Source organism: Cheilinus undulatus, linkage group 7 (assembly GCF_018320785.1).
Source record: "Cheilinus undulatus linkage group 7, ASM1832078v1, whole genome shotgun sequence".
NCBI classification, from domain to species: Eukaryota; Metazoa; Chordata; class Actinopteri; order Labriformes; family Labridae; genus Cheilinus; species Cheilinus undulatus.
Window position 1 is genome coordinate 477,921 of NC_054871.1, and position 14,257 is coordinate 492,177.

Genomic DNA, 14,257 nt, shown 5'->3' on the forward strand with positions numbered 1-14,257 from the left:
TTACAATTTACCAACTGGACTTCCTAAAAACTCTCTGATTTCTTGGTGAACCCACAAATAACAAAATGGTACAGGACCAATCATGTTAGCTCTGCCACTTGTTGCTCTACTGTTCTCCTGGAGATATTTGCTTTGATCTCACTGAGAGTCACAACATTCTATCCCATTTGCTATGATCTCACTGAGAGTCCAAACATTCTATCACATTTGTTTTATCTCGATGAGAGTCCCAACATTCTATCCCATTTGCTTTGATCTCACTGAGAGTCACAACATTCTATCCCATTTGTTTTGATCTCACGGAGAGTCCCAACATTCCATCCAATTTGCTTTGATCTTACTGAGAGTCACAACATTCTATCACATTTGCTATGATATCACTGATATTCACAACATTCTATCACATTTGCTTTGTTTTTACTAAGCGTCGCAACATTCTATCACATTTGCTCTGATCTCACTGAGAGTCCCAACATTCTATCACATTTGCTTTGATCTCACTGAGAGTCCCAACATTCTATTACAAACACACTCATGGTAAAAGTCTGGGAGCCAAAGATCATGATATAGAGTCTACACCTACTTGCTCTGATTGGTCTGCAGTGAATGTGACGGACTGATCACTAATCCAATCATCCCCTGAGTTTTATTTTGAAGGTTTCTGCCTTTCCCATCACTGTTGCCCTGACAGATGTGACATAAATCCCATGCTATGTAGATGTGAAACCGAGCATCTGGTTAAAACTCAGTGGGGATCAAACAGCCCTTCTAGCCTGGGAATGCCTCTGAAACCCCAGGAGGAGTCCGAGAAAGTCTTTGAGGAGAGGAATGTCTAGGTCTGACCTGAACTTCTATGATGACAGATATCAGAGTTTATAACCCTGGTACTTCCTGGTCTACAGAGAAAAATCTAGACCTATTAGATACTTTATTGATCTAGTTCACCACTCAGCCAACACATATCAAGATCTTTGGTCCATACCACCCAGCCCTACCACCTGCTACGGATCATCCTGCTAAACACAGATGGAGTTATCTGACCTTCACTTTGGAGCACTTCCTGCTGAGCATCTTAACCAGCAGAGAGGAGGAGGATGGCGAGGAAGGAGAAAAACTAACCCAGCCTCAGAAATGAAACGAGGAAAAGCGCAGACAGAGGAAAAATCCAAACTAAGAAGAGAGGATGGAGAGAAAATGACGCGTACCTCTTGGAGCGCCGCAGCATGCTTCTCTCGGGGAGTGAGAAATTCGAGAGCACCGTCCAGAAGGAGTCAGACATGCTAACGCTAACGCCAACACACGACCATGGCTCTGACACGACGTGGGTTTCAAACAGATGCTGCTTCCTGTCACACCGGCGACAGTGTGAGCGAGAGAGATACTGGTGTGTCTCCTCTCTCTCTCTCTCCCTCAGCAGCCCCCTCCCCGTCTCTCTGATGCTCTTTTCATCCCTCTGTTTCTGATCGCTGCTCTCATTAAGGAGAGGCAGAGCTGTTAGCTGCAGATGTTTGATGCTGCATCGCTGTTGAAGACGGCGGTACGAACGCAGCCAATGACCAAGAGGAAGCTTTGAATGACTAAACACGCCACTTTGCTTGTTCTTCCATACTCCTGCACATGACCCCCTGATGGACTTGTCGAGCCTTCTCCAAGTCCATAAAACCCAGAATGACTGAGGGAACTCCCATGATGCCTCAAGGAGCCCTGTGAGGGGAAAGAGCTGGTCCACAGTCCCCCAGTGAGGACAGAATCTGCACTGTTGCTCCTGTATCTGGGCTAAAGTATTCTGAATAAGGCCAATCCTGATAGAATACTACGCCCACCTTAGTACAGGTACCGCCTACAGCTGCCGCCACGATGCTCTTTAACTCAGGCAAACAACGTTACACTGGCAGCACCTGGTTTAGATCTATCAAGAGACGATTTAAATTCAGTTCAACGTTTGCAATATGAATTTTCAAATTGAGCGACAAATTCACAAAGGAATGTGTCCCAAAACAATATCTGTGCTGACATGTGAGAGCCAAAGTCCAGACTGCTAACAGCTGAGAGGGCATGAAGACTAAACGGTAATTTGATCCTGTTTTAGGAAATAAGGATTTTCTGATTAACACTGAGAGGATCTTTGCCACGACCTGTCAGTAACCTGAGAGCAAGCATTCACCTTCAGGGTTAGACTTCAGGGTTAGGCTGCAAAAACCCTGAGACTAGAGATAAACTGGGGTGAACCAGTCTAAGTGCTAAGTCCAGACCACCATCATGAGTTGGTCTGAGCAGAGACAGAAAGTCAGGAGACTCGTTAGTGGAGACTCGTTAGTGGAGACTCGTAAGGTGGAAACAAGTTAGTGGAAACTCGTAAGTGGAGACTTGTTAGTGAAGACTTGTTAGTGGAGACTCGTTAGTGGAGACTCGTTAGTGGAGACTCGCTAGTGGAAACTTATTAGTGGAGACTTGTTAGTGGAGACTCGTTAGTGGAGACTCGTTAGTGGAGACTCGTTAGTGGAAACTTGTTAGTGGAGACTCGTTAGTGGAGACTCGTTAGTGGAAACTTGTTAGTGGAGACTTGTTAGTGGAGACTTGTTAGTGGAGACTCATTAGTAGAAACTTGTTAGTGGAGACTTGTTAGTGGAGACTCGTTAGTGGAGGCTCGTTAGTAGAAACTTGTTAGTGGAGACTAGTTAGTGGAGACTCGTTAGTAGAAACTTTTTAGTGGAGACTCGTTAGTAGAAACTTGTTAGTGGAGACTCGTTAGTGGAAACTTGTTAGTAGAAACTTGTTAGTGGAGACTCGTTAGTGGAGACTCGTTAGTTGAAACTTGTTAGTGGAGACTCGTTAGTGGAGACTCGTTAGTAGAAACTTGTTAGTGGAGACTCGTTAGTGGAGACTCGTTAGTGGAGACTCGTTAGTGGAAACTTGTTAGTGGAGACTCGTTAGTGGAGACTCGTTAGTGGAAACTTGTTAGTGGAGACTTGTTAGTGGAGACTTGTTAGTGGAGACTCATTAGTAGAAACTTGTTAGTGGAGACTTGTTAGTGGAGACTCGTTAGTGGAGGCTCGTTAGTGGAAACTTGTTAGTGGAGACTTGTTAGTGGAGACTTGTTAGTGGAGACTCATTAGTAGAAACTTGTTAGTGGAGACTTGTTAGTGGAGACTCGTTAGTGGAGGCTCGTTAGTAGAAACTTGTTAGTGGAGACTCGTTAGTGGAGACTCGTTAGTGGAAACTCGTTAGTAGAAACTCGTTAGTAGAAACTTGTTAGTGGAGACTCGTTAGTGGAGACTCGTTAGTAGAAACTTGTTAGTGGAGACTCGTTAGTGGAGACTCGTTAGTTGAAACTTGTTAGTGGAGACTCGTTAGTGGAGACTCGTTAGTAGAAACTTGTTAGTGGAGACCCGTTAGTGGAGACTCGTTAGTAGAAACTTGTTAGTGGAGACTTGTTAGTGGAGACTCGTTAGTGGAGACTCGTTAGTAGAAACTTGTTAGTGGAGACTCGTTAGTGGAGACTCGTTAGTAGAAACTTGTTAGTGGAGACTTGTTAGTGGAGACTCGTTAGTGGAGACTCGTTAGTAGAAACTTGTTAGTGGAGACTCGTTAGTGGAGACTCGTTAGTTGAAACTTGTTAGTGGAGACTCGTTAGTGGAGACTCGTTAGTAGAGACTCGTTAGTTGAGACTCGTTAGTAGAAACTTGTTAGTGGAGACTCGTAAGTGGAGACTCGTTAGTTGAAACTTGTTAGTGGAGACTCGTTAGTGGAGACTCGTTAGTAGAAACTTGTTAGTGGAGACTCGTTAGTGGAGACTCGTTAGTAGAAACTTGTTAGTGGAGACTCGTTAGTGGAAACTTGTTAGTGGAGACTCGTTAGTGGAAACTTGTAAGGGGAAACTCGTTAGTGGAAACTAGTTAGTGGAGACTTGTTCGTGGAAACTTATAAGTGGAGACTTGTTAGTGGAAACTTATTAGTGGAGACTCGTTAGTGGAGACTCGTTAGTGGAAACTCGTTAATGGAGACTCGTTAGTGGAAACTTGTTAGTGGAGACTTGTTAGTGGAGACTTGTTAGTGGAGACTCGTTAGTAGAAACTTGTTAGTGGAGACTTGTTAGTGGAGACTCGTTAGTGGAGACTCGTTAGTAGAAACTTGTTAGTGGAGACTCGTTAGTAGAAACTTGTTAGTGGAGACTCGTTAGTGGAGACTCGTTAGTAGAAACTTGTTAGTGGAGACTTGTTAGTGGAGACTCGTTAGTGGAGACTTGTTAGTAGAAACTTGTTAGTGGAGACTCGTTAGTGGAGACTCGTTAGTAGAAACTTGTTAGTGGAGACTTGTTAGTGGAGACTCGTTAGTGGAGACTCGTTAGTAGAAACTTGTTAGTGGAGACTTGTTAGTGGAGACTCGTTAGTTGAAACTTGTTAGTGGAGACTCGTTAGTGGAGACTCGTTAGTAGAGACTCGTTAGTTGAGACTCGTTAGTAGAAACTCGTTAGTGGAGACTCGTTAGTGGAGACTCGTTAGTAGAAACTTGTTAGTGGAGACTCGTTAGTGGAGACTCGTTAGTAGAAACTTGTTAGTGGAGACTCGTTAAAGGAAGCGATTAGGAGATAAAACAGCCACACAAACGTCAATCAGGGGTCGGTGAGGGGCCACTGCCCGGCTCTTACCTCCAAAGAAAGGGGTTTCCTCGCTGGTGAACAGGGGCCGACAGAGGGCCGTCGGAGGAGCAGAGGGAGGGGGCGGAGGAGGTGAAGGAGAGGGGGGAGAGGGTGATGACGGGGGTCTGAGCGGCGGAGGGATGAAAAGAAGTAGGGGACAGCAGGTGCTGGAGGAGGCTGCTGTTGCCGTGGCAACGCAGCTGAACCGGCGACCAGATTCTGCCAACAAACAAGAAGAGGAGGAGAGGAAGATGAGGAGGAGGAGGAGAGGAAGAGAAAAATAGAGGGGGGGGAAGGAGGGAGAGGAAGAAGGATGAAGAAGGGGAGGAGGAGGAGGAGGAGGAGAGATGATGAAGAGCTGACCCAGCTGTTGTCTGAGTTCTTCTATCATTCCAGTCTCTGTTCTCTCAGGTTTTTCTGATTGTGGATCCTCTATTAGATCATCAGTTATTGGTTATTGATTGGTGGAGTCTCAAACGTTAGCTGGATGGTTCTAACGTTGGTAAAAAAGGAACGCATCCCTTTGGACTCTAAGAGAGGATTTCACATCATCTGAACGTATGAAGACATGAATTTGGTTTGAAAGTAAAATAAAAGTGTGATAATCAGTCATTTACAGTAGATTTGCTGAATGGACCACAGCTGCTGAGGTCAGTCTGTGGTTTCACTGCAACACTGCAGTGTTCTGACCCCCACACACACACACACACACACACTTTCTACACTTCTGTTTTATCCTGATGCTGCTGTCAGAAACACCGGACCTACAGAAGGGACAGGAAGACAGGCCCACACGCCACACCGAATACCATGGGGACTAGGAAGACCTGATCCTGAAGGAAAGGCAGTCCTGTAGTTCTCAGAACATTTCTACAGATGGTGGCTATCAGCCCTGGAGGCATGGAGGCCATCAGTATGACCTCTCACCATCCTCCTACCCTCATCTAGTCAGCTGGAGGTCTACAAGAGTCTAGAGAAGTCTGCTGAGCTAAGAGGCTAGCAGTAAACAGGGATGTACCATCAGCTATCCTGGGCCTTCAGGCCTCAGCGTTCACACCTTACCAGGATTATACGGCCGTTTTAAAAACATTTAATACATCGGTTCAATGTGAAGAGAAGGAGCTGCCTCGGCCCGGCGTCAGAGCAGGTGTTTGCTGGAGCGGGTGGACTCAGTGTCAGGTGAGCAGTTCTGCAGCTGGTCTACCTGCTAAAGGTGTCTTCAAACCCACGGTTCTCTCGTCTTCAGTCCAAGCTACTTAAGAAGGCGTGAGGTTCTCTGGTTCTGTTAGGCCTGACACTCATAACGCAGGGACACCCGCATGAATGTACGCTGACCCAGCATGTCCTGCAGCACGCCTGGACCCGCTTTAAAAGCGGTGACAGCGTGGATCATCTTGGCCAGCTTCCTCTTCATCTGCTGACAGAAGCTGATCTTTGATTTCACGTTGACAGCGGCTGCAGTGTTTACATCTCTGACTTAGTTAATGCCTCAGCTCTCCTATTGGTCTGATCATGGACTTAGAATAAGTTTAACGAGTTTAAACACACCTTTAAAGAGGGGATTCGGCTCAGTCGTTACATCGCTGGGCTGAAAGTGAACCTGGATGACCCAGCTGGTGTTAAAGCTCCAGACAGACCTACACCTGCTCTGCAAAGCCAACACTGTTTCTGTTCTAGAGAAGAGACTTACTGCAAAGGCACGCATGGGTGAGGCTGGGTTATTTCCCAGGCTGCCACACTAAACATCGGTTAAGCCTGGCGTGGGTAACACACCACCAGGCATGCATTTAAACTGGTATTAACAAAAATCCATCCAGTGGCAGGAATGTTACCAGTGATGGTACCGGTTTACCGCCCAGCACGACTATCAACAGAGTAAAGCTTGTGAGGAGAGAGAGCGAGGAGTGATGAGCCGTTCATGAACGAGCCTGTTCTACTAAACGACTCTCTAATGTGAGCCGCTGTAGCTAGCTCCTGTTTGAGTGCCAGATTCCTTTCCTCCATCCTCTCTCCTTGTTTAACCCACATTTACAAAGACAAACTGGTACCAGAAGAAGAGAAACCAGCTCTACTGAGCTGAGCCACGTGGTCTGGATCTCTGAAAAGAGTTCCTGTCACGACGAGAGAGAGAGACTGGACAGACATCAGCAGAGGAAACACGGGGAGGATCCAGGTTTACTTAGCTAAACCAGGATGGAACTGGACTGAACCGAAGTGGACCGCTTTGTGTGAACAGATCATACCAGAGTGTAGAGCTGTGTGACACTGACATGGTGCAAAGACTAAAAAGTACTGTATTTAACCTCATGATGTCTGTGAGGGTTTTACACAGTCAGCAGTTGTAATAGGCGAGTAATCAGAGACCTAGGATTCACTCAAGGAGAGAGCGGACCCGAGACTGAGGTCCTGGTTGGTACCGTATAATGAAATACAACGAATGACCTTCAACCATTAAAGTGCAATTATACACAGTGACAGAAACCGAAGTAACACTTCATACGAATGGCCGTTTGAGTGAATAATTCAGCAGGCATAGTGAGCGAAATTCAGAAGTGACGAGTAGAAAAGTCTCAAGAGTCAAGTTGCTCAAAATATCAAAAACCCAAGTCCAGTTTGAACAGAACCACCACCCAGCAGCCCACCCACAGTTCACTAGGACCCCACGTCTGGGTTAGAGGCTGAGTCCAGGGGGAATTCTGGTGAGAGAGGTTTGTGGGGGAAAAGTGTGTGGATGGTGGGCGATGGGCGAAGTGAGTGGGGTAAGAGTTCTTTTCTGGGCTACAGAGAACCCCCTACTGGCCTGCCAGGAGAGGTGCGACTCTTCAACAGTTGTCAGTCTGTAGGCTGGAGGCCTGCTCCTTTAGCTCGCCATCATCAGTCCAGAACCCGGCCAGGCCACGGTTTACGCCACACATACGACTCGTCTTTGCGGGTTTGGGCGCGGTAGAAGGCTCCTGTAGCTCGTCTCTCATGCGGCCTCCCCACTGCTCCTACTCAGACTGAACTATGCCGCCATGATAACCGCACCACTTCACAAAAAGCTCAACAATGATTGGCTAAAAGGCCCACGTGACAGACACCCGAGATTTAGAAACGAGAATAATCGGTGAGCAGAACTAGAGGGAAAGCAGGCAGCTCAGGATGTGTCTCCTGGGTTACAGGAGTTAGGTGTCACCGCGGTCTTTAGGTAACGGCTTCTTCATGGCGGCTGAGCTTTCTACGAGTTTTTATTTTTATTATTATTATTATTATTATGTTTTTAATTAGGACCCTGTTGAAACTGTAACTGTCCGTTATTATTTTTCTCTCAAAACAAATGGCATTTTGGAGGCTTTAGCTGGCCATGTCAGCCATTTTGATCCTTCGCCATTGGACAGGAAGTGGGTCATTTCTGAGTTATTCTTATTGTGTTCAACCTATAATGCTCTGATTTTCACCTGAACTCATCAATATCTGTCTTAACATTGACATGACTCGTTACCAGATGCCCCAGTGGCCACGGCGGCCATTTTGATCCTTCGCCATGACACAGGATTTGGGTTTAACTCACATATAAAACACCTGATTGCCTTCAAATTTCACATGTATGATCAGGCTCTACCTCTCTACAAATTTCAACGGTAATTTCATGGTTTTGCTTTAGCGCCCCCTACTGGAAGATGCAAAAAGCACCTAAAAAATAAAAATTCCAAACTTTTTTCAATTTTCCATGATAAACTGTCCTTCCCTCATCACTTCCACATATCAACATCCAACTCTGACATACTGCCACCTACTGTTGAGGGGCAGTACTACCTCATAAATAAAGTGTAGCATGCTGCCCAGACCTGTGCCGGGGTGCGAGGGCCCCTCAGTGCTGAACCTAGTTTGACTTTGTTTTTCCCCTTTTTCACACAATAAGAATGTTTTTATTCACTTGAACTCTTGGCATAGTTGTGAACGGCTCCAACATGGCCTTTTAATAATAATAATAATAATAATAATAATAATAACAATCTGATTCTGATTTTGCCCATTTAAGTCAGTTTTCACTCATTTTTTTTTCACATTTTTGCCAATTTTTTTTCCTTTTTTCTCCCAGTGTTTGCCGCTTTAAGCCCATTTTTGACACTTCTTTTCATCACTTTTCTCCCCTTTATGACACTTTTATCCTGCTTTTTGCATTTTTTTGCCCCTCTTTGCCGCTTCTTGCCCATTTAAGCTGCCTATTGCAATTAAATGACTCTTTTTGACCATTTTTCCCCACCTTTTTTTCTGATTTTTGGCCATTTAATTAAGTTTTCACTCATTTTTTGCAATGTTTTTGCCACTTTTAACTCATTATTCGGCCACTTCCCACCCATTTTTTTCCCTTTTCTGCTCTTAGATTGTGGCTCTTGCAAATGTATTTTTCAACAACTTGGCTCTTTGGTGGAGTAACGCTGCTTTAATCCATTTTTGGGGGGCATTTTTTGCAGTTTTATTTTCATCAAATATATCAAATATTTCACAATCCTCAGAAACATGAAGACATTAAATATGATATCTGGTAATATGGTATCTTACTGGAGGCGGAGCTGTGGGGCACCCGCCCGCTCCTTCCTCCTCTTCATCTTCTGTCCTGGGACAACAGGCTCAGCTGTAATCTTCAATAATCCACTGGGCTGCATCAGCTCATCCGTCCGTCACAAAGGCTGAACCGACCCCCCCAAACTGGCCCGCCACGCCGCCGTCGTCCATGACAGCAGGTTTAAATATAAAGGTATGACCACAGAGTGTTTTCACCTGCTCAGCTATGTGAGGTATCTGGGCTGGACCTGGACTCGTCCTGCAGCAAGCACGGGCACGCCTTCTCACAAAAGACTGAACAAAACTTTTACGACCATGAGCAACACCAACGCCGTCTCTGCACGCTAAAACTAACCCTGAAAGTCTCTGAGGGACGCCACAGGCAGCATGTCCCCAGGAACAGAGCGCCGTCCCCGGTACAATCCCACCAGTTAATCCCCGTCAGTTCCTGGAAGCTTCAGCCGGTCTGCTGACGGACAGAGGAGAGGACTGAGAGAGTCCACGGCACACAGGGGACGGAGGGAGGGATGGGGGGGGCAGAGGGAGGGACAGAGGGGGGAGGGAAGGGGGAGATAGAGAGGGTGGGGATATGAAGTGGGGGGGGGGTTCACAAACTGTACTGGACTTTATTGAACTGAAACTCTTTTCAGGAGTCATTCTGGTGTTTTTATGCCTTTATAGTAAAGGAGTGAACAGAGAGGATCATGGGTAAGAAAGCAGGGGGAGGAGCCACAGAGCGGACTCAGTATGGTCCAACAGAATACCACAGAGCGGACTCAGACCTGGTCCAACAGAATACCAGCTGCCAGACCAGACCACCATGAAACCAACCTGGTAGACCATGGCAGGAAGAACAAACTCAGTGCATCTATTCTAAGTCATGGTAACCCAAACTCCAAAAAAGTTGGGACACAATAAAAACAGAAGTCACCCAAGTCTAACCCATGAACCCATATCTGAGTCTCAGTAGAACAGAAACAACAGATCAGAGTTAAACGGAGACATTTCAACATTTCAGGGAAATATGAGCTCAATGACAACTGGATGGCAGCAACACACCTCAAAAAAGTAGGGACAGGTCCATGTTTACCATCGTGTATCATCGTCTCTACTTTTAACAACTGTCTGTAATCGTCTGGGAAGTGAGGGGAAGCTGATGGGAGAGGAATGTTGTCCCATTCTTGTCTGATGTAGGATTCTAGCTGCTCAACACTCCTGGGTCTTCTTCGCTGGATTTTCCCTTTCTACTGTGAAGCCATGCTGTTGTGATGGATGTGGTATTCCACAGGACACGGTGTCTGTGGTTTCCTCTGACCACAGAACAGTTTTCCATGTTTCCTCTGACCACAGAACAGTTTTCCATGTTTCCTCTGACCACAGAACAATTGTCCATGTTTCCTCTGACCACAGAACAGTTTTCCATGTTTCCTCTGACCACAGAACAGTTGTCCATGTTTCCTCTGACCACAGAACAGTTGTCCATGTTTCCTCTGACCACAGAACAGTTTTCCATGTTTCCTCTGACCACAGAACAGTTGTCCATGTTTCCTCTGACCACAGAACAGTTTTCCATGTTTCCTCTGACCACAGAACAGTTGTCCATGTTTCCTCTGACCACAGAACAGTTTTCCATGTTTCCTCTGACCACAGAACAGTTGTCCATGTTTCCTCTGACCACAGAACAGTTTTCCATGTTTCCTCTGACCACAGAACAGTTTTCCATGTCTCCTCTGACCACAGAACAGTTTTCCATGTCTCCTCTGACCACAGAACAGTTTTCCATGTTTCCTCAGTCCATGTTAAATGAGCTTTGGTCCAGAGAAGATGGACCACGGTGTTTCTGGATCCTTCTTCTCTCCATGATCCAGCTTTAACTGTCATTGGTGGATGGCAGACGATGATTTCTGGAAAGTTCCTGAGCCCATGCAGTGATTTCACCACAGAATCATGGCTGTTTTTAATGCAGTGGCCCCTGAGGGCCCCTCCAGCCTTGTCCTTGCTGTCAGAGATTTCTCCAGATTTTCTGAACGTTTTTATGATTATTATGGACTGTAGATGGAGGGACATTTAAAGTCTTTTCAACATTCTTCTGAAATTGTTCCACATTTTTAGCCTCAGTTTTCTCAGATTGGTGAACCTCTGCCCATCTTTAGTCCTGAGAGACTCTGCCTCTCTAAAATGTTCCTTTTATACCCAGTTATGTTCCTGACATGATGATAATTAACCCGTTTTGAAATGGACTGAGGCACAATGGAAACTGTTCTGTGGTCAGATGAATCCAAACGTGACTGTTTCTACTGGAATTAGAATCCTACATCAGACAAGAATGGGACAACGTTCCTCCCCATCTCTCCTCACCTCCCGGACGTTTACAGACCGCTGTTAGAGGAAGAAGAGACCACACCGTGGTAAACATGGCCCTGTCCACACTTTTTTGACATCAGATTCAGAATGAGCTGGTGTTTCCATAGCAACAGGACGGCCTGGCTCACAAACAGTCCACTCCAGGTTTGGACTGAGAGTGAGCCCTCGTCCTCCAGACCAGGGGTTCTCAACCTTGGGGTCAGGACCCCTTTTGGGGTTTGTGAGACACTGAGAGGGGTCACAGATACCTTAAAAACTAAGAATATTTCTAAATGTCACTGTCGCCACTCTACACCAATCTGACCAAACAGTAACCCATTTTTATCACTTTTTAACACCAATTCAGCCAATTTTTGAACACTTAAAACCCATTTTTGTCCATTTTTAACCTTTTCCATCACTTTTTCTGCCTTTTTTTCCACTTCTAAAATAAGTCTTGCCGCTTTCTGCCTATCGTTGCCTCTGTCATCCACTTTTTACACTCACTTTTCACCAATTTTTGCCAGTTTATATCAATTTTTTTATCTCAGTCCAGCTAATTTCCACAAATCATTTGCACTTAAAAGCATGTCAGCCTTTTTTTTAGCCCTTTTCACCACTGATTGTGCCCGTTTTTGCCACTTTTATCCATTTTTTGCCATTGTTAATGCATTTATGTTCTATAAAAATCTAATTTCATCACCTTTTCCTCCATTTTTTGCCACTTTTAACCAATTTTAGCAGATTTTAACCCATTTTAATTTTGTTTTTAACATTTACTACACATGTGAATAAATAAAGATATTTGTTTCCTTGATCAGAGTGGTTATTATTCAGGTCGAATATAAATATGTATGTCACAGCTTAACTTTACAGTGGACCATGGTTTTGCTGACCTCCATGGACCTCCAGTCTGGCTGGGTCCCAGAACCCCCCCGTGGACGGCCTTGTCTCCACATGACTATTCTAGAATGTGCCTGGCTGTTCAGCCACCTTCAGGTACGGGGGGGTCCCCGCCCTCTGGAACCTCTCTGTGTATCAGTGTCAGTGGATGAAACCTTAACCTCTCTCTGAGCAAAGACGATAGAAGTGGAGCGTGTGCGAGCTGCAGCTGTCCTCAGAGTGTTTCTGAGAAGACCGGGGACGCCGCTGACCCTCATGGGCTAAATGCAGCTCACATGTCAGACGGCTAATTCACACACAATGGAGCGGCTCACAGTCAGCCCTGAGCGGGAACAGTGACACGCTCACACTAACAGATACACTACCACAGCTAGGGCTGTGTCTGTGATTGGACACTATCTCACCTCTATACAGAGACAGTGGAGCTAGGGCTGTGTCTGTGATTGGACACTATCTCACCTCTATACAGAGACAGTGGAGCTAGGGCTGTGTCTGCGATTGGACACTATCTCACCTCTATACAGAGACAGTGGAGCTAGGGCTGTGTCTGCGATTGGACACTATCTCGCCTCTATACAGAGACAGTGGAGCTAGGGCTGTGTCTGCGATTGGACACTATCTCACCTCTATACAGAGACAGTGGAGCTAGGGCTGTGTCTGTGATTGGCCTGGTCCCCACAGCAGTGATGGGTTTTAAACGAGTATTTTGGCATAAATTTTGAAATATTGCACCTTCTGCGTTTGAAAATTGCAGCAGGCCATATTGACATTTAATCTAATTTTTAATTGACTGCCCAGCCCTAGTGCCAAATATGGTAAAATGTCTGACATTTGGTGACGAACAGGAGAAACTGTAAATCTGAAGTCATGACTCCAGAATAAAATCCTGACCTGATAAATCCATGTTGTGTTACTGGGGCTGGAGGATCCACATTTGGGGGTTTAATGGGACATTTTTGGTCTCCAACAGGCTGAGTGGGTAGAGAAAGTCTACAGAGATTATCATTGACCCGTTGCAGGTTCTGACAGTAAAACTCAGTAGTTCTACTGAAAGCAGCCTCTAAGATGTCTGTAGCATTAACACAGTCAAAATCATTAAGAATGAGTCAATGACTCTTATTAAACTCCCTGATTTTGTACAAAGTCAGCGTTTTTTCCTCTCCTACACAGACGGGGCTTTTCCTGCTGCTGTCTAAGTGTGTAACTGGGTTCATCCTGTTAAAATAAACTCAATCAATCCATTAGAGGAACTGATGGTCTGGGACTCTATAGGAGCAGGAACAGAAGGTTAGGGAGCAGAGAACAAGGAGGAACGTTCAAGAGGAATTATGCTGAGGTCCATGTTAAACAGACGCTGACACAGAGAGATCAGTAACTACTTCCTCGTGCTCTGCTGCTGCTCTACTCCAGGGTTCACGTCTGGATCTACCAGGATCCGCCTGCAGTCACAGCTTCGTCCATGAAAATGTAAACTGTCTTAGCAGGGTCTGAGGTTCTTGGCTTCTAAATTGTAGCTCAGAGATGCAGCGACTGCTGTAACAGTCATCAGCCGTTCTTCAACCGTCTGCCTCCGTCAGCGTCTGCAGGATTTAGCTGGAAAAACACCAGAAGAAACCAGTCTGGACTGGTCTCTGATGGGCTGTTCAAGTGTGGGATAAATTACTCAGCAGTGAAAGTTCATCAATCAAAGCCTGTGTTTGGTTTTATCAGTCTGAGAGAACGTTAAACTCTTAAAAACACCGTTTACCGGACATGCATGTATTATATCTGTGTCAGGAGGAGAAGTGAACCAGACCTGGATCGAGAACACTTGACCCCAGAATC

The 14,257-nt window shown here is 45.6% G+C and overlaps 1 protein-coding gene across 10 annotated transcripts in view; it reads right to left on the bottom strand.

Annotated features, from left to right (window-relative positions):
• mast2 (microtubule associated serine/threonine kinase 2) overlaps positions 1-14,257 on the bottom strand; it is a 257,578-nt gene that overhangs the window by 82,434 nt on the left and 160,887 nt on the right. For 5 of the 10 annotated variants that reach the window (XM_041790739.1, XM_041790742.1, XM_041790741.1 and 2 more), the window contains exon 5: positions 4,649-4,858. The exons of 4 other annotated variants lie outside the window; for them this stretch is intronic. In XM_041790739.1, the coding sequence (XP_041646673.1) occupies positions 4,649-4,858 (210 nt within the window). Of the gene's footprint in view, positions 1-4,648; positions 4,859-9,184; positions 9,293-14,257 lie in introns of those variants that run through there. One more of the 10 variants, XM_041790747.1, reaches the window with a different exon arrangement.